The sequence below is a fragment of the Ceratotherium simum genome, chromosome 2, assembly GCF_057802395.1.
Source record: "Ceratotherium simum simum isolate JZ-2026a chromosome 2, ASM5780239v1, whole genome shotgun sequence".
NCBI classification, from domain to species: Eukaryota; Metazoa; Chordata; class Mammalia; order Perissodactyla; family Rhinocerotidae; genus Ceratotherium; species Ceratotherium simum.
In genome coordinates, this window is record NC_141901.1 from 77,697,676 (window position 1) to 77,718,580 (window position 20,905).

The 20,905-nt window shown below is 35.3% G+C and overlaps 1 protein-coding gene across 1 annotated transcript in view; it reads left to right on the forward strand.

Annotated features, from left to right (window-relative positions):
* COL24A1 (collagen type XXIV alpha 1 chain) overlaps nucleotides 1-20,905 on the forward strand; it is a 346,899-nt gene that overhangs the window by 75,682 nt on the left and 250,312 nt on the right. The window contains exons 12-13 of the mRNA XM_087448191.1: nucleotides 5,164-5,217; nucleotides 16,792-16,836. Coding sequence (XP_087304317.1) covers nucleotides 5,164-5,217; nucleotides 16,792-16,836 — 99 coding nt within the window. The remainder of the gene's footprint in view (nucleotides 1-5,163; nucleotides 5,218-16,791; nucleotides 16,837-20,905) is intronic.

Here is a 20,905-nt window from a genome sequence, read left to right on the forward strand (position 1 = left end):
TAAAATACCTTTTTGAAATAAATAAAACATAAAGTATTTAGACAGTATGTGCTATGGTGATGCTTTAAATTTTTAAACTTCTTAAACATTTTCAAATACTTTCATACATATTTTCTTCTTTTATTTTGCCATCAATCATGTGAAGTAGGAGAGCAGGTATAATTGTCTCCACTTTACCGATGAGAAAATAGTCAGCTAAGGAATTTAGGTGATTTGGCAAAGTCATAGCTGGCCAGAACTAAAACCAGTCTTCTCACCTTTAGCTCTGTATCCCATGCTGTCTTTACCCTTGCAGTAAGTGAAAATATAATGGGGAAGAGTCATGTATTTTTTATTAGAAACTGCACCGAGAGCACATGTTGACTTGGATTTGGGAAGCGAGAAGAGATTAGTGGTCAAGAACATGGGCTTTGGAGTTAGGCAGGCCTACCATTTTTTTTTCTTAACCCCTCATTTACTAGCTTGATGAGTTTAGATGTCATTCAACCCTTCAGTGCTTCATTTTTCTTATCTTATTAAATGGTGATAATGAAACTGACCTTTCAGATAGTTATGATAACTACCTGAGCTTAACATTCTTGAAGCCCAGTGCATAGCATATGGCTTGCACTTTTTATGCAGATTCTATCGTTATTATTGGAATCTGGAAGTTTCTTGTGTGTGTGAGCAGTAACTCTGAGATGGGTTATTTGGCACTGTGCAATTTGCTCTTACTGCATTTTCCATTTGCTTCGGTGATTCCTATAACTTTTCTAAGTTCTTTGTACCATTTTTGCATTATATTATCCATCCTTTTGTTGTTGCTTTTTCCCCCGTTTGTATTGAAAATTATTCTCTAGGTTGTAACCCTTTTTAAGTTGTATTCTTAGGTTTGGACAGCCAGCTTCATAAAAGGATTAAAAAATAGCAGATCTAGTCTTTTTTGTGATTGATTTAATTGATTTAATTCTTTTCCTTTGGGAGTGCTGGAGGAACCAGTAGTGCCATTTATCTAGGCTTCACATTCACAAAGGGTCTGAAATGTAGACTTTTGACATTAACTCCAAATGTGATTAAAAAGACAAAAATCACAAAAACACGCTGACAGGATTATAAGATGTTTTCCATTTAATTTGTGTCCTGTTACTGGACTGTACTATGTACTATGCACTGTAAATTAATATTTTTATAAACTATGTGATAAATGATCCTTTGACTGACACTGTTATTTGATTGCATTTTTTAGTGTTTAGATAGTTACTTTGTTAAATGTAAATGTTTAGACTCATTTTGTAACCCTCCTTTGGCATTTCTTTGTGTGATAATATGTTAGGTATTTCAAAAAGTAGAATTGTGTAGGGCCTCTCCTGACCTTTTAGTGGCCCTGCTGGTGATACAAAATAGTCTCCAAGAGGATATACAACCTTCAATCCAAAAAGCAAAAGAATATGTGTTATTATTTTTTTATGTTCTCTGTTTCATTACACACTAAACTCTAGTTTAGGAGTAGTGTTTTGAGAGTGACCAAAACGCCATGTGATTTCCTTGGTGGGTGCTGCTGACATTTTATTTCTGTTAGAATCAGCATAATAATTATCAAGAAACCTTTATGAAATGCCTATATAATTGCTCATAGCATTGTTCCCTTTAAAATCTTCACTTGTAAAATGTTATGTTTGTCCCCTGCACAGGCTATGTTGTGTAGAAGTCTGACTTTTCAACTCCTGAGTTCTCAGTTGATTATTTAGTTTAGTGATAAGCGTACACCAGTTAGGGTGTCTGTTCTTTTTATTTATAAGCAAAACTCCAGTTGTATATATTAAAACAAAAGTTAACTGTTTTTAAACTTGAAGCCATCTGTAGCTGATGATTCTGAAAATACATGCAGCTTGTCCTCTAATTCTAAATGTTTTAGTATCAGAAACACTTTTGGATGCTTCATGTTAAAAGAAGCCTTGCCCGTCCTCCAGATGCTTGGCGTTCAAGCAAACAAATTGCAGATGTTTCACTTATTAAAGTAGAAGGAAACTAATTCTCTCTCTTTTTTCTCTTTTATTGTTTTTTGCTTATTCATACAATCTGTAGAACATGGGGAATTTTAAAGGTGTTTTTCCTTGTCAAAGAAAAGTGCTCCTCTTCCTATGGCAACACCAAACTAGCTTTCGTCCTTAGGAATTAAATCCCTCCCAAGGTTCTTATTCCAGGCAACTTAGAAATGATTCCTGAGACATTTACTTTTTTAAAAAAATTGTGGTAAAATATACATAACATAAAATTTGCCATTTTAACCGTTTTTAAATGTACAGTTCAGTGGTGTCTGAGTTTGGGCTGCTATAACAAAAATACCGTAGACTGGGCCTTTTAAACAACATTTATATCTCACAGTTCTGGAGTCTGGGAAGTCCAAGATCAAGGTACTGGCAGATCTGGTGTCTAGTGAGGACCCACTTCACTGCTTGTAGACAGCCACCTTCTCACTGTGTGCTCACATGGCCAAGAGGGCAATCATCCCTTTCATGTCTCTTCTTATAAGAGCTCTAATCCCATTCATGAGGACTTTACCCTCATGACCTAATTACCTCCCAAAGGCCCCACCTTGAATTACCATCACATTGGAGATAAGGTTTCAACATATGTATTTTGAGGGGGTACATTCAGTCCTTAGCAGGAGGCATTAAGTACATTCACATTGTTGTGCAGCCATTACCACCATCCGTCTCCAGAACTTTTTCATCTTCCCAAACTGAAACTCCATACTCATTAAAGAATAACTCCCCATTCTCCCTTCTCCCCAACCCCTGAAAACCATTCTACTTTCTGTCTTTATGAATTTGACTAATCTAGGTATTTCATTTAAGTGGAATCATATAACATCTATGCTTTCATGATTGGCTTATTTCACTTAGCATGATTGTCTTCAAGGTTCATTCATGTTGTAGCAAGTGTCAGAATTTCTTTCCTTTTTAAGGATGAATAATATTCCGTTGTGTGTATATACCACATTTTGTTTATCTGTTCATCTGTTGAACATTTGGGCTGCTTCCACCTTTTGGCTATTGTGAAAATGCTACTGTGTGTCTACAAATGACATTTACTTTTTTTAAAACTTGAATTCTTTCTTACTGTAAATTATTATTGAAGCATTTACTCTGAAAAGCCACCCATTCTCTGACTCAAAATAAGTCGCCTTTATTTAGAATTTAGTCAAAATGGCCTCCTGTATCTCTTCTTAAAATTCTTTTATACCTTGGCTTTTCTCTGTATCCATATGACTATTCTTCTTCTTCTCCCATCTCTATTTCACCCTCTCTCTGGTTCACTGATGGTTTTTCTCTTTGTTTTCTCCTCAGAGCTCTAGTTTTCCTTAAGTCATCCAACCCACTTGTCCTTCAAATCTTATATCTCTCTACGAGCTCTTTCTACGAGTCCTACATCTCCAATTCCCTGCCAAGATAATTACATTTGAATGCCTCATCATCACCACAAACTCAAAATGACTAACAAAACTCATCCTCTTTTTACCAAACTCAGCTTTTCTATTTGTTTTCCATATTTCTATCAGTGGTTACAATTAACCTATCAGTCCAACTATAAACCTTACAGTCATTTTTGCCTTGATCCTTAGAGAGTTTACAAAGTCCTGTTGACCCACTGTAATCCTAGTGAATTTTATAAACCGCAAATTTGATTATATCAAAACTATGCGTAAAATTTTTTTAGTGGTTCACAGTATAAATTCCAGGCTTCCCATCATTACGTAAAAGAGTTTTCATGATGTGGCCCCTGCTACCGTTTCCAACCTCACCTCCTGCCTACCAACCATACAGAACTATTTGCAATTCTTTGAAAATGCCGTGTCATTTCATTCTTATTGATTGAGTGAGTGATTCATGGCACATTGTTAGCCCTGCCTGGAATGCCTTTCCTTTCCTTCAAGACTCAGCTAAATGTTTCCTCTTCTGTAAAGCTTTCCTAAATCTTCCTTCTAGGCAAAGTTGGTCATTCTGCCTTCCAAGTTCCCATTGCATCTTATATTTATCACATCACATATCACATAATTGTGTCACAATTATCATATGATATTAGACTTATTTATTTGTATGACCTTCTTTCTGAATAAACTGTGAACTTCTTGAAGGCAGTGATTTTCATGTTCATCTTTATAATCCTCCTGGCGCACAATGGGCACTAAAATAATGTTTTTTGAATCAATGGTCCAGACTCATATTCCTTCAAATTTGGACCATTGAAAGAGACTTTTAACAGCTTTTCCTACACTCAATGTTTCCTGTCTCAGATGTATTCTGTATCCTGTCAATAGACTAATATTTTAGAAATACAGTTTAATATCAGGGCATTGCCACACTTCCCCAAAGTCAGTAGCTTCCAGTTGTCTAAAATATAAAGTCCAAAATTCTTAGCATGAAATTTAAGGCTCTCCTTAATCTAGTCTCCAAACTATGATACACTTTATCTATTAAATTGATGAAACGTTATTATTTGCCACAGTGAGATATAACTGAAGTATGTTAGGATAAAGTACCTTGCATTGTTATTTGTATGTACCCTTGTTTCTCAGACAAATTGAAAACGTCATGAGGGCACAGTGGGTCTTTGCTCTTCTTCAAGACATCTTACACCTAAAGTGCTGTCAGTTACTGTTTACAAACACTCCCTGAGTTCTCTCCATTATGTCTCTGCTTATTGTAATTGCTCTGCTTGGGTTGTTCTTTCTCCATCCTCTGCTTATCAAAATTTTACCCACTCTCTAGGCCTATCTCAAGTGCCAGTCTCCTTTGAAACCTTCTAATTCATTCACTGAAATGAATCTCTTCATTCTCTGTACTTCTTATAGTCTTTTGATACTTCCATTCTGCCTTATATTTTAGTTAATTATATAGATATATTTTCTGTCCACTATAAAATTCAATGAAGAAAAAGATTTGGTCTTGTTGATTTTTATTAGCCACCATGTCTTAAATTACATTCCATACCTTTTTTTTTTTTTAATGAAAAGATTGATCTGTAACTTCTGGAAGAAAAGGAATAAGGTGAGGGGAAGTTATTCATACTGTTAAGCCTTGTAATTTCATTTTGTTATGAAAAACATTTAAGTATTTCTATTTGGAATTACTGGGTGAATATTCAAATGAAATAATATAAAGATTATTTGCTTACGTTAAGGGTTTCATTGGCTCTCCTGGAGAAGTAGGACAACTGGGACCTGAAGGAGAAAGAGTAAGTCCATTTTCTTCAAATATTATTTCTAAAATGATATATTTATGATAATGTACAAGAGGGGTCATAAACTCATATGTCAGGCAGGTAATCTGTCAATGCAAATAATCCATAATCAAGTGTAAATCGAAATTAGGGTGAGTTTATTATGAGCCAGATCTGAGGACTAGCCTGGGGCCTTGCACAAAGAAGTGGGGTGTACAGAGTAGTTATATACGATCTTGGAGCAAAGAGCATACATCACATATGATAGGAATGTCCCTTTTACAATAGTCACAAGATTGCTTTGCTGGCACAGCAGATCAGTGAATACAGCAGGTCAGCAGTCACAAGGTGAGTGGTCAAAAGGTGAGCCTTAGTTTAGGGAGAGATGCTTATCCTAAAGGAAATGCAGATATGAGGGAGGTTACATCCCTATCTTCACGGGCATCATTCTTGTCTTTGGGACATAGTAAGGATTTAAAGCAGATGTACAATGCATGCTCAACAGGCCATGTCAAGCCCTTTTGGAAAAACAAGGTCAGGCTGAATTAGTTTTAAACCAAATGGCTTCCTCATATACTCTAGTATATCCTATTGCTTTTCATTTATTTATCATTTTCCCCCTTTTGGTCTATAATCTTTTGATAGAAAGCACTGATGATCAAAAATATTGTCCCTCAGTGCCAGGGTGGTTGCTGCTTGCCCTGGGTCCGTCATGTCCCTTGGTGCTAGGCTTTTATCTCATTTATTTGCCCAGTTATCCATGTTGGGGGGAAATAGACAAACAGAGGAAGCATTTCATAGGTTTTTCAATTAATTTTAGGTTGTTGCACGAACATTGTACATGTGCTTTTCCATGACTCCTCATGCTCACATTGTTTACAATTATAATTGCAATCCAGACCGAAAAAGGGAACCAATACCTGAACGGGGCCAACCAAACAAATCAAGACTGGGTATAGGATTGCTTAAGATCTACTTTTTCACGTCCTTTAGCAGAGATGACACATTGGAAGATTTATAAGGTATAAAAACATAGCATTCAGTTTGAATGATTGCACATGTACCACTTTGGAATGCTGTTGGAATATCCAAGGCCATTCTATTTTGAAGGACAGCCTTTTTGATTAAAGGCATTTTAGTACTTAATAAGGCTATTCCTGCTTGACTTGTTGAGTAAATTTAGTCAGGGCTTCTATGTGTGATAATGACATCTTCTAGCCCCAAGGAAGGAACAAATGTAGCTACTAGGTGGCCATACCAGTGGATCACTGAATGAGCCCATCTGGCCTTAAAGAGAGAAGATTGGCAACAGATGTTACCTCAGTGCAAATCCTTCCCTGCATCCAAGGAAGCTCAGGGTGCAGGGTTTTAGCCATCTAGGCAGTAGCCAAGGCCAGAGATTTGTTCCACATAACCATTGAGTTCCATTAGGAGCCACCCAATAAATGCCTGACCTTCGAGACCAGTCTGTTCCAAATCAATCACTTTCTTTAAGTATGATAGTATTCTGACAACCTTAAATGGAACAATTATAAAATAGGTATATAGTTTAAGCATTACAAAGGTTTAAATGAGGAGATATAAGGTTAGGAATATAGGCCTGGTCTGGAGTCTTGGGACAGCTGTCTACAACAGATACCGTCTTCTTCTCATCCTGGTTTGGAGATATTTGCATTGGTCAGTTGAAGTCGGGTATCAGAAATAGGAACTGAAACTCACTCAGGTAGAGAAGGCTTTTGTTTTAAAATGAGGAATGTGAATCCATGAGTCTATGCCTTTTGATTCTGCAGCATATGAATTGGTTAAAAGTACCTGGTATGGGGCCGGCCCCGTGGCTTAGCGGTTAAGTGCGTGCGCTCCGATGCAGGCTGCCCGGGTTCGGATCCCAGGCGCGCACAGACGCACTGCTTCTCCGGCCATGCTGAGGCCGCGTCCCACATACAGCAACTAGAAGAATGTGCAACTATGACATACAACTATCGCCTGGGGCTTTAGGGGAAAAATAAAAAAAAAATAAAAAAAAAAAAAAAAGTACCTGGTATGGTCCTTTCCAACAGGGCTGCAAAAAGTTTTTTGTTTTTTTTTTTTTTTGTGAGGAAGACTAGCTCTGAGCTAACATCCGATGCCAATCCTCCTCTTTTTTCTGAGGAAAATTGGCCCTGGGCTAACATCCTGCCTATCTTCCTCTACTTTATATGGGACACCACCACAGCATAGCTTGACAAGTGGTGCATCGGTGTGTGCCCGGGATCTGAACCTACGAACCCCAGGCCACTGAAGCTGAGCACGTGCATTTAACCACTATGCCACCAGGCTGGCCCCAAAGAGTTTTTTATCTAATGTCTTTTCCAATAAACAAAATCTCCAGGTTGTAGCTCATAATCCTAAAGATCTTCATCTCCCGGGAGCTCACTGTGAAAAGAATCAGCTACCAACCTCTCACTTCTTTTAAGTGTCTCAATGAGACCTTGACAATAATTAGGATATCTCCTTTAAGCAAAGTTGGTTCACATATTCCTTCATCTCGTTGCATAGGCCATCCCATTATTATTTCGAAAGGGGACAGCCGGTGTTTACTAAAGGGTATAGATCTAAGACTGAGGAGCACTAGCAGAAGAGTTTTTGGCCACGAGAGATTAAATGCTTCTGAAAGCTTTGCTAATTGAGTTTTGATTGTGCTATTAGTTAAAATGTTGCATTATTGGCCAGATGTCACAAATAGCTTTAATTATTTGTCTGGTGAGATGAGTTCCCCAGTCACTGTGTAACTCAGTAGGAATTCCTCAAACAGGAATTATCCTTTCCAATAATAATTTACCTAAAGCCATTGCTGTTCTGCAAGAAAAGGCCTCAATCCAATATGAGAATATACAGATCATTACCAGATATATTTATCCCTGAGATGGTGGCATTTGAACAAAGTCCAATTGCCATACCTCAAAGGGTCCCTTAGGAAGAGGAAAGTGGCCTTGTGAGTCATGAAATTGTTTCCCTGGATTATATTTTGGGCATATAGTACAACAAGTATAGGCTTTATGAGCCACTGTGGGAGAAATTATCCTAAAATATTGTTTTCCCCTTTTGTTTCTCTTCTTCCATGGTAATTTCTTGAGCCTGTAGAGGAAATCTTTTTATTGGGTTAGCAGAGTTAATAGAAAGTAGCAGGAATTCTCGAGGCTGGACAGCATATCCAGCTTGATAATGTCTTGCTTATCATTTAAGTAAGACCCATCTGTAAACTGAATTAGATACTGGAATGCAGTTGTGGTCTTGTCCTTTTGTGATGTTGGAAGCAAGGTAGCAGGGTTAAGATAGGGAATAACATTTACCTATGCAATATAACCTAAGAAGGTTTATCATCATTTACTTGACAATGCTTGCCATGCAATTTAGCATACCAAACAAGCCTAATTAGTTTAGTATTTCCCTCTTTATAGGAAGAGAGAACAAATTTCTTTTAGAAGTCCCAGGGGCCCTCTAAAAATTCTGAGAAATTTTTTTAAGTCCAAAGAAAGGTCTCATTTAGGATATGAATTTTGGTGAGCTTGTCAAAAATATCAAAAGGTTTTAAAACACTTGGTCACACAAGATCAAGGGGTTGCTGATCTTGTCCCCATGAAACAAGGGTTGCTGTGAAACAATACTTATCCATTTAACCAAAGTGAGACTCACTCAAAAGTAAAGAAAACCTTTTATAATCTCTTTATCAAGAGCAGACTAAAAGTCCAGGAAAATTATCCTTTTAAGAAAGAGAAAATCAAGTTTTAATTTTTGTACTAGCTTACTTCTGATATTAAAACTTATTCACTTAATTAAATTTGTTTTAATCTTAGCTGATTTGACCATGCACAAAATTATTTCTTCAGGGTTATTTTTCCACAACCCTGCTATAACTTTCTTTTTACCTTCAGAATTTATCCCATGCCTTCTTTCCTTCCTAGTGCTTTAGGACAAATTTATCTTTCTTAACAAAACAAACAAAAATATTTCCCTTCTTTATACCTTGTTTACTGAACATACATCTTTCTTTGAATACAAAGATGTTTTCTTATTAATTTTTAGTAGCTTTAATCACATATATTAATTAGAATTTTTAACCCTTACAGACCTTAATTTTTAGTGAAAACTAAGAAGTAAGCACTTATAAACTGTCTTTTACATTAGAATTCTGTGGCTTGGCAAATTTATAAATACTTTTTATAATTTCTAGAAACATGCTACTTCATAGTACAATTTTAATAAAATTATACCATTTGGAGGTAAGATATCACACATATATAACATACATATAGACACACATACACAGAGACTCCACAGCTATTGTTTTAAAATTACTGCCGTGAATCAGGTGTAGTAATGCAAGGCTCCCTAGTTTCAGTCCAAATTTTGTTTTAAGCTTTTTCCACTAATATTTGTGGAGAAGACACTCAAGATGCTAGATTTTGGGCGAGGGTCCTCATATGGCCATTTTTCTTGCCTTTTTTCCTTTTTGTTTTCCTTCAGTCTTAGGAATTGATGATGGGCTAGATAACAGTTCCTAGAGAGGAGGCGATAATCCTTTTTGAGATAAAGGAACTGAGTGGAATCTGAACTGCCTCTAGAGCTGCTTTTCCAGTCTTGCAAGGATTTTTTTTTAAGGATAGTTGCTCTTAATTTCTCAGAAATTTGGGTTGTAACTTAAATGACATTATAGGTCAATCTACCTGTCCAACTACATCATCGCTAATTTTAGCTTCTTTCCCTCTGGGTGCTTAGTTTTATTTTAACTTAGGGAAGAAGGTCTGGAAAGAAAATTCCTATCAGGCTCTGAATATCAGCTTCCAGTTTGGCTAAATTTCTGATCATAAGTTGCTAAATCCTTTCAAATGCCTTGTCAGGTTTCAGCTGGGACAAACAGTAACTACCTGGCTGTATTGAATAGTTTCAGTAATCTTTAATGTAGCAGTTTCCCAGAAAATCTCTCAGAGTCTCCTTAACTCTGGGAGTAGATTACGGGGATGTTTGTAAAGTTACGGCCTGATATATTTTCCTTTAGGTACTTTTTATAACTTAGTTTTTATTAGCTTTTTGCAACAAAATTTTCAATAAGGTTATTTTTGAATTTTGAAATTTTTGCTTTTAAGTGCACTTTTTAAATGATCTTATCTAATCAGAACGTTCCTTCTAGTGGCTAATGTAATTCCCCTGAGGCTGGCGGCAGTTTGGTAGGGCTTTAGCCGTGAGTGGAATGCAACTCACATTTCTATCTGTCTATCTCCGACCACAAAATGGGGTGAAACTGCATTTTTATCTGACCGTATTTTGGTACCCCAACCTGACAATTTTTAAGCCAAGCCCTCAGAACATGAAACAAGCTTGGTGAGATTTTTCTTTTTGCTGTTGTTTTTTGTAAATATTTATAGCTTCCAGAACTTTTAGTTTGAGCGGTTATGCCGGAAGGTGGTGAGCTCGACTCTTTAAAAATTTTTCTATTACCTGGCTCTTAAAAAGGAGCCCCACAGTGGCCACTGTAATTTTAAATTATCCCTGTTTATCTTGCCAGTCGTTTACAGTTATCCCCATTTCGGTAAGCACTTGCAAGTTTCAGCATGAAGCCAGCTGAAGTTCCAGGAGGAGGCTGCCCATTCAGAAACTGGTTGGCTTTTAGAAGCTCAATTTCTTGTTTTTCTTTTAGTTTTGTTATATTATAAAGTCTGAACAATTTCTAGGGACAGTGTAGTGGGTCATAAATGTGCTGCTTGTGAGTGTTATTCCCTAAAGAAAGGTTGGAAACACTGTTACGTGCCTTGGTTTCTCCCACTGGTCATCTAAAACTACTATGGGGACTCAGAGTGTGTGGGTGACCAACCCTCATATGCCCTTTCCCAGACAAGCCTTTAGTTAATTAACGTGAATGATAGTGGAGTTGTCTATGGGACCACTATTTGTCTCAAGGATTGATCCTCTGACACTCCTCCAAGGTTCTCAGTCACCTGAGAACGCCTTTTGGCCGGGAGGAGCTGGTGTCCCTTCTCTTTGGAGCTGAACAAGTTCAGACTCTCATTTTTCTATCAAGCGGTTTGTTCAGACTTTATAAACACAATTCTTTCCAACTTAAAGCCAAATTAAAAGGTCAACCTGCCCCATTCACTCCAAAGTTCCTCCTAAGCTCCCCTGGCCTACCAAATTCCCGCTAGGTTTCTCGTTCCTAGGAATTCCCCCTCTCCCCAGGTTCCTCTTACCTACGGTATGTACTGGTACCCCTTAGGACACCTAGTGTTAAGACTTTAAGTAGCTCATATAAACTCTGGACCATCAATTTAAAATAAGGAAGTCCGGGTTTCAGGAGAACTCACCAGGGTCACCTGAAGAATGCAGTGATCCAGGAGGCTCAGTGGACCCCTATTGGTACTGAATGCCAGTCAGAGTAGATTCCAGGTGGTCTCTGGTGGGTTTCTCTGGAATCCTGCTGACTACAACAAGAAATGTCAATGCAAATAATCCATAATCAATCTATAAATCAAACTTGGGGTGAGTTTATTATGAGCCAGATCTGAGGACTAGCCCAGGGACTTCCTTCTGGAAGGAAGGAAGGGCACCAAAGAAGTGAGATGTACAGAGTGGTTATGTACTGTCTTGGAACAAAGAGCATACATCACATATGGTAGGAATGTCCCTTTTATAAAGTCACAAGATTGCTTTGCTGGCACAGCAGATCAGTGAATACAGCAGGTCAGTGGCTACAAGGTGATTGGTCAAAAGGTGAGCCTTAGTTTAGAGAGAGATGCTATCCTAAAGGAAATGCAGATATGAGGGAGGTTACATCTCTATCTTCAGGGGCATCATTCTTGTCTTTGGGACATAGTAAAGATTTAAAGTAGATGTACAATGCATGCTCGACAGGCCACATCAGGCCCTTTTGGAAAAAGAAGGTCTGGCTGATTTAGTTTTAAACCGAATGGCTTCCTCATGTACTCCAGTATATCCTATTGCTTTTCATTTGTTTATCAAATCTTACAGAGTGAAGCAAGCCAGCTTTAAGAAATATCACCTACCAGAAATATAATTAGACTTTCTCAAATTTTACTAAATTTTGTTTTAAGGAAGTAAGGTGATACAAATATATGTGGTTAGCTATTTTAAATTCAATTTTTAAAAAACACAAATTGAAAATTAAAATAGCTAATTATGAAAAATTTTATTTTGTAATTCATTAATCTTTAGGTGTAAACTCTTGACCGGTCTTGTTTTTTACAGTGAAATATTCAGTAAATAATTCACCCTCAGAAGATATATTTTTTGTTTAATTTAATAATGAAAGATAGCTATTCATAAATTTAGGTACTTGTGAATAAAGACAGACTCTTTGCAAAATGGTTTGTTATACTTAAAAAAATTAATTAAGATATGTAGAGAGTTCTTGCATTCCAACTTCATCATATCTAGTTTTCAGTGCCATATGAGGTTCAGTGATTTCTATTTGCATCCCTTGTTTTACACTGCCAATGTTAATTGCAAAAAGTAGTATTGAACAATATTAGTTTATTATCATGAGGTTTGAAAATAGTGAATCATATTCAGAATTTAGCATTCAACTCTATTTTTTATAGGAATCTGTTCAAGCCAAAGTTTTCACTTCTGGAAAATGATTTTTTAAATGAAGGTAAACTAGATTATTCTTTGCTAGATGAGTTTTTCAAATATGTAGTTTATTGAGTAAAGTAAATCACGTTTTCTTGCAATTACTTGTGAATGCCCCTGCAGAGAAGAAATATTCAGAGTTTAAATGTGCTATAATGACAATCAAAATGTCCAATCTTCTTTGGTGAGATGAGGTGAAGATTTTCCCTTGGTGAACAGGCAAGTCATTTCTTTCACTTGCAAAAAATATCTATAGTGTGATCCCACAACTAAGCCACTTAACCGCCATGTGATACTTATAGACGATGTTTCAGATCCATCCTGCAAAGAACTGAACTGCTTCTTGTTGACACAAAGGCGTATGTACAGTTTACATTGTTAATTAATCTGCTGCTCATGATACAATCCTTTCCTGACCTTTTGGCATGAACTTATTTCTAGTAAATGATGTAATAAATAAACCAAAGTTTTATGTCCTTGCAAAATGTCATCATCTTGGATTTAAGGATCCCGTTGTTGACACTGCCCATCAATAGGCACACTGCCTGTAATCATGCTCACTAATTTTGGCCAGTCTATATGAAAATATCAAGACCTGTCTCAAATTATATATAAGACCATCTTGTGATATAGTGCTTTCATGGGTTCCATGTCCTAATATTATTTGGCTACTTCAAAATTCTCATTAAAACCATGAATGATATAGCTAACTGGGTGTTATTATGTTATAAAACATTTAAGTAGAGAAAAGCAAAAGAAAATAATATAATGCTAACTACTCCTGAAAACAAATGGAAAGAAAAAATCCTTTCTGGAAGTCAATAATATACATATGCATATATATATATATATATATGAAAAAGTGCTTATCTAATTCTGTGTGCATTATCCTTAGGTTTCCTGCCGAGATTTAGTGAAGCTACCAAAGTTTTAGAAACAAATCTTATTTTTTTAAAAAAAAGTTGGCTGTATTATGTAAAAAAGTATAAAGTCAGAATGGAATGAAATGAGTCCTATTGCTCACCTATTAACTTTTCTTAATTTATTTTTATTATTAGTTTTTATTATTAGTTTCAAGTGTACAGTGTTATGATTTGACATCTGTATATACTAAAAGTGCTTACCACCACAAGTCTAGTTACCATCCATCACCATAGAATTGACTCCCTTCACCCATTTTGCCTACCCCCTAATCCCCTTGCCCTCTTATAACCACTAGTCTGTTCTCTGTATCTATGAGTTTGTTTTTGTTTTATTTTGTTTTTTTTTTTTCAGATTCCACCTATGAGTGAAATCATATGGTATTTGTCTTTCTCTATCTTACTTATTTCACTTAGCATAATGCCCTCAAGGTCCATCCATGTTGTCACAAGTGGCAAGATTTTATTTTTTTTTATGACTGAGTAGTATTCCTGTGTGTGTGTGTGTACCCCACATGTTCTTTATCCATTTATCTATTGATGGACACTTAGGTTGTTTACATATCTTGGCTGTTGTAAATAATGCTGCAGTGAACATTTGTTGTTAGTGCCATTGAGTCAATTTTGACTCCTAGTCACCATATGTATAGCAAAGCAAAACCCTGCCCCATCTTTTTGCACCATCCTCTCACCAGCACTATCTCAAGACAATGCTCTGCTGCTTTTCATAGCCAATTTTTTCAGAGGTGGGTGGCCAGGTCCTTCTTCCTAGTCTGTCTTAGTCTGGAAGCTCCACTGAAACCTGTTCACCATGAGTGACCCTGCTGATATTTGAAATACTGTTGGCATAGTTTTCAACATCACAGCAACACACAGCTGCCACAGTTTGACAACCAGCAGACAAGTGATGTGGTTCCCTGACCACATCCCATGTGACTCCCATGTCACAGCAGTGAGAGTGCTGGATCTTAACCACTAGACCACCAGGGCTGGCTGCATTGAGCATAAGGGTGCATATATCTTTTCGAATTAGTGTTTCCATATTCTTTGGATAGATACCCAGAAGTGGAATAGCAGGATCATGTGGTAGTTCTATTCTTAATTTTTTGAGGAATCTCCATACTGTTTTCCATAATGGCTGCATCAATTTACATTCCCCCCAACAGTGTACAAGACTTCCCTTTTCTCTACATCCTCTCCAGCACTTGTTATTTCTTGTCTTTTTGATAATAGCCAATCTTAAGAGGTGTGAGGTGATATCTTGTTGTGATTTGCATTTCTCTTATAATTAGTCATGTTGGCCATCTGTATATCTTTGGAAAAACGTCTATGCAGATCCTCTGCCCATTTTTTAATTGAGTTGTTTGTTTTTTTGGTTGTTGAGTTGTATGAGTTCTTTATATATATTGGGTATTAACTCCTTATTGGATATATGATTTGTGAATATCTTTTCCTCTTCAGTAGGTTGCCTTTTTGTTTTGATGATGGTTTCCGTCACTGTGCAGAAGCTTTTTAGTTTGACATGCAGTAATGTACTACATAATGACGTTTTGGTCAACAACGAACGACATATATGATGGTGGTCCCATAAGATTAGTACCATATAGCCTAGGTGTGTAGTAGGCTATAGGCTATACAGTCTAGGTTTGTGTAAGTATGCTCTCTGATATTTGCACAATGATGAAATTGCCTAATATCACATTTCTCAGAATGTATCCCCATTATTAAGCATGACTATAGTCCCATTTATTTTTGCTTTTGTTTCCCTTGCCTTTAGGGTCAGATCCACAAATACCTCAGTAAGATTGATGTCAAGGAGCTTACCACCCAAGTTCCCTTCTAGGAATTTTATGGTTTCAGGCCTTATGTTCAAGTCTTTAATCCATTTTGAGTTAAATTTTTGTGTACGGTGTGAGACAGTGGTCTAGTTTCATTCTTTTGCATGTGGCTGTTCATATAAACTCTTTTTTGATAGAGACATTAGATGAGTATTTATCAAATGTTGTTGAGTTGAAGGTGGATGGATTACTTCAACCAGTGATATCTTCTAACTTATCTGTATGCACTATAAATCCCAGGCTATATGATTCTGGCAGATTTCTTAGTCTGTAAGGCTTTTAAGTGATTATAAGTCTCAGAGTGATTATATCAATTAGGATGCTTTAGACTGCAAGTAGTAGAAAACCCCAACTCAAACTGGCTTAAAAATGAGAAAATTTTTAATAATGATGATAATGATAATAGCAAATGATTTATTGAATGGTTATATATATGCAAGACATTATGCAAATACTTTATATGAAGTAACTCCTTTAATGCTCACAAAACCCAGTTAGATAGGTACTATTATTATTCTCACTATAGATGAAGAAAATGAGGCACACAGAGAGAAAGTCTTGTCTAAGACTATATGCAGATAATAAGAGCAGAGCCAGGATTTGAACATAGATATTCTGGCTGCTTAAGTGCTGTGCCCTACTGCTTTTTACGTGACCAGATATCCATAGGTTGGGTGGAATCTAGGCACAATGTGATCTTGAGCACAGCGATATTATCATCCTTCTTTTTGCTTTGCTTTGCCTAATGTTCGCTTTACCCTAAGGCTGGTTTCCCATATGATTGCAAGATTGCCAGTGCCAGGGCTAAATGCGCCTTTGTTTGTGTCCAGCCAGAGAGACAGGGAGACAGAGAGGAGGTAATTGTCCCTTAGGTATGGAAAATAGGACCTTCCTGTTTGTCTGGTTGTGCCAACTTTGGTTGTGTTCCTACCTCTCAACAAATAACTATCACCAGACGAATGTAAGGATTCCATTTGGAAGTATAGATGGAATCAGGATTGAGTAGAATCAGGATTCTGTTATGAAGAAGAAAAGGGGCCACTTCAGTTAAATTAATATATTGATACTTTTCTGAATATCACAACAGTTTAAATATCAATTTATTTCTCTCTTTGGCATACTTCATTAATTGATGTTTGAAAAATGATCTGTAATATCTGACTCAATAATTTATTCAACAAATATTTACTTTTGTCTTTTCTGTATTCTAGGGTGTTCCTGGGATCCGTGGAAAGAAGGGTCTTAAGGGAAGACAGGTAATTTGATTCTTGTTTCTTGAGGTTCAGTTTAGAGCAATATAATCTAATTATATGCATATTTCTCACCTATTAAAATATAAAGGTAGTTGTTCTTGTCATCCGCAATCCATCTCGTTCAACAGAGTTGCATTTTTGCTACTTTGTCTATCAAATAATACCTGAGAATGTAAAGGAAAATTTAGATTAAAAAATAACTGGAAACTTAACTTCTAACCCATTTATATACCAGTGAAAGAGACCTTTATTCCCCTGACAAGTAGCTAAATTGTCACAGAAAATACACAATTTAAAATGCTAATGATAGCACCATTCACCCGCATGTTTTAGAGGTTCTTAAAATGCCTGCTTCAGATGTTAGGTCAGAAACTAGTTTGCTACAGCTTCTTATATTTTCAGATTAAAACAGGAAAGTGAATTTTGCCAGATAATATAATAATTTCAGAGATGGGAGAAAATTTTGATATCATCCAATACCCCATTATCTAACAGATGAGAAAATTGTGGTTCAGGGAAGCATCCTCAGGTTACCTGGCTGAGTTAGTACAGCTCATTAGCCACCTTCTTTTCACTTCTGCTATTTTTATCACTGCTCAATGATACTTATTATGTAAGACATTTTGTGCTACACTGTGTTCTATAGTCTCTGAGGAAGAAAATTGAGTTTTTCATAATAGCTTTTCTAAAATTTTGTGCATATAAATAAAATCTTGATGATAATGTTAACAGATTACAAATCTCATCAGAATATTTATATCCTTTTAAAGCATTTTATCCTTTAAGCTTTGCGATATTTCCTGAAGGTAAATTAGAATAAGTATTAATGTCACCATTATATACGTGAGGAGAATGCACTCAGCGATGTTAAAAGGCTTGTTCAGAATCACATAGTTAAAAGTGGTAAAATCAAGAATCGAATCCAGCTCCTGTGAATAGAAAGGATCCTGCACGACCCTTTTCCTTACTCCTTAGATATTTCTACTTATGTTGCTTAAAAGAGCATGATTTATTTTTTCATAACATTTGAACAAAATGTGATAGAATTAATTTAAAGGTTCTCTTTAAAGATTTTAATGTAGTATTAAGATAAACTTACCAAACTGTCAAGAAATAAAAAATAAGCCAATCATTTTGTTTTTTTACATTTTTGTTCAACTTTAAAGCTAATCTCATAGCAATTATAACAAGTGAAACTGTTACCATCTCCATTACCATCATCACCATTTTTTATTCTCAGGCACTCTGCTAAATATTTTGTATGCCATCTCATTTAATTACACTCTATTATACTTCAAAATGTTGGTATGTTATTTCTTTATGTTTTAGCCCTTATGCGTATACCCCAACAGAAATACCTCTCTATTTATTGACTCATCATGTGTCGAATATGTTATCTAAATATGCAGATGTGGGCTGTCTCAAAATTGACAGTAGGTGAACTTTATCTTCTTTGTTTTTATCTTCTCCATTCTGTGTCTTTATTTTTTTCTTCCTCCTCCTATCAAAGCATGCTCAGTAAAAGAACTAAGAAAGTTATTTATGGTTCTATATAAATTATGTCCAGTGCTTAAAGTGTTACCTTAATCTGCAGTGGTGGAATTTGAGGCATTGGTGAGAAAGTAGAGTATTTTCTTAAAGCCCCTGTGATATATCACTTAGGTAGCTGTCAACTTTATTTATTAATATGGCTGGTCTTATATAGATATTAACTTTATCTTGGCAATGAGTAGGTAATTTCTAGTTTTCTGTTCCATAATGGGCTATATATACTTATCCATGGAAATTTTTAGATAATTTCTGGTTTCTTAAACTTTAGAGAATTATAAAATTATCCAACAGATGCTATTGAATTCAAAAGAGGAGTTGAAGAAAACTGTGGAAAAATAGTGAATGGAATGATTACCGGGTTCTTTGCATTCTTTTTTATATTACAAAATTTATAAAGTATTTTGGCTTTGAAAATATATGCCTTTGTAATAGATTTAGATCCTTACAAAAATTATATTTGAAAAACACATGTATCCCATTTTTCCTAAATAGTGTTTGTAATAGAAAACCTGTCTGGTGCTGTAATATGTCATGTATGCTATATGTACTTTTTCTTGTTTTTACCACAAAATGATTTGGCCATGTTTATGTGGAAATCATTGTACTTAGAGTAAGATACAGTTCCAGCCACAAGTCAAATTATGCCAAGGCTGACCTCAGAGACTTTTCCAAAATATTATCCTATGTATAAATGCTCCCCTATGTCCTGTTTATTATAAGTAAAATCATCTTCAAATAGCTTTGACATTAAGTAAAGGCAAACATATTAGCATGGGATATTATGCATCATGGTACAGTTGTATTTCAATTTAGATGTTTAAAATTCCATGAGAAGAATGGTCACTTATTACTATTTTAATAACAATAAAAGGAAAATAACTTTTAATAATATTTCCACTTTGATGTGGAAAATATTAGATGTGTGGAATACAAATATTGCCATTTTCTCTTGGTAATTTATTAAATTATGTATACTGTTTGTTGTTAAATGTGAAGTAGATATTCAAATACAGAGGCAGAACTAAAGGATTCCAGGCCGTTTTAAAGATGATAACAGAAATATACCTCTGAAAGAATATGACAGAAACCTGGAAATGCTGAAATCTGAAAGTACCCGTATCTAAGAAACTTTTGACTATGCATATGTCAGACTGTTACTCCCAATTTTCTGCTGATTTCAGAGCTATTTAGAAGTGTGGTTTGATACTTCAGTAAGGTACTCCTATATAGATTCCATGTTATTTCATTTACTATCATTAGTATGAATATTATTAGATGTACTGTATTACAATTAGCACTCCCCTTTAATTAATTTAATTAGTTTTTCTGTGTTCTAAATGAGCTGGTTTCCTCAAATTTTAGGCAGATAGAAGTACTCAATCTTATGACCATAGAATATGATTCAGTTTTAAATAATCATTACAACATGTAATTTGTAGAACAATAGTAACTCTTTTTAGATAAGTCCATAAGTTTTATGTAACATTTTACACTTAGATTTTTAAAGTCTCTGAAATTAAGGCCAGAAACTGGTAAAATGAATTACTTTACTTTCTGTATTATGTATGATATGAAACACTCTGACAATCAAAATAGTGACAGTAATAGGCATAGAAAAGTTCAAAATCCAATTTCAGATCTTTCTAAATATTAATCAGGATGAGCTTCTTTGGACTACTGAGTTGATTTCTAACCTGTGAACTAAAGCTCTGTGTTTGATGTGTATAGTTTACAAAAATACTAAAATTTTTGTGTGTGTATATATATATACACAAACATAGAGGAATAGTAAAAGTCCTCTCCAAAATTGTTCAATGAGTTAGTAACATATTTGGAGAGATATTGCTATAAATCATATGCTCATACTGCTGGCCAAATGATCACTTATTTCTCTGAGTAAACACTAAGCATGGAATTAAGTTGTTGTGAACCAAATTCCTTAGTGATGTCTGTATTATTTAAATGAAATTATAAACTTGCAAGTAAGAGATATCTTCTCCTAGACAGTATAAATATTATACGAATGCTATTGAAAATGGACACATTTTAAAATAACATATTGTTTTGGTTATTCAAGAGTTAGTTATTATTTAGCCCCATACTGGTATTTTTAAATTTTATGTTTGTGTTAAAAGTTATTTCATTTTAAATCTTACTTCCCAGAAAACTGCTTTTTCCCCTCAAATAAAACATTGTATTCATTCAGTGTTTACGACTGAGTTGATATTTGTAACACAATGTGTTTTTGTTTTTTCAACCAGGAAAAGTAGGAAAAACTGGTTTTGTTAGGATAGAATCAAAGAGTATGTAAAAGTAATTATATTAACAAATTCATTTTTTCCTTGGTCTTAGCTACTTGGTATTTGAGAAATGTTTTTCTTCCCTGTATTATAAGCTATTTTTGATTTCAAGGTCTTAGTATAAGGTACTTATTAATCACTACAATTATTTTTAAAGACCTCATGTAATCAGTTACATATTAGTCAATGTTTGTTTACTCATGCTTTTGGATATTTGAAAT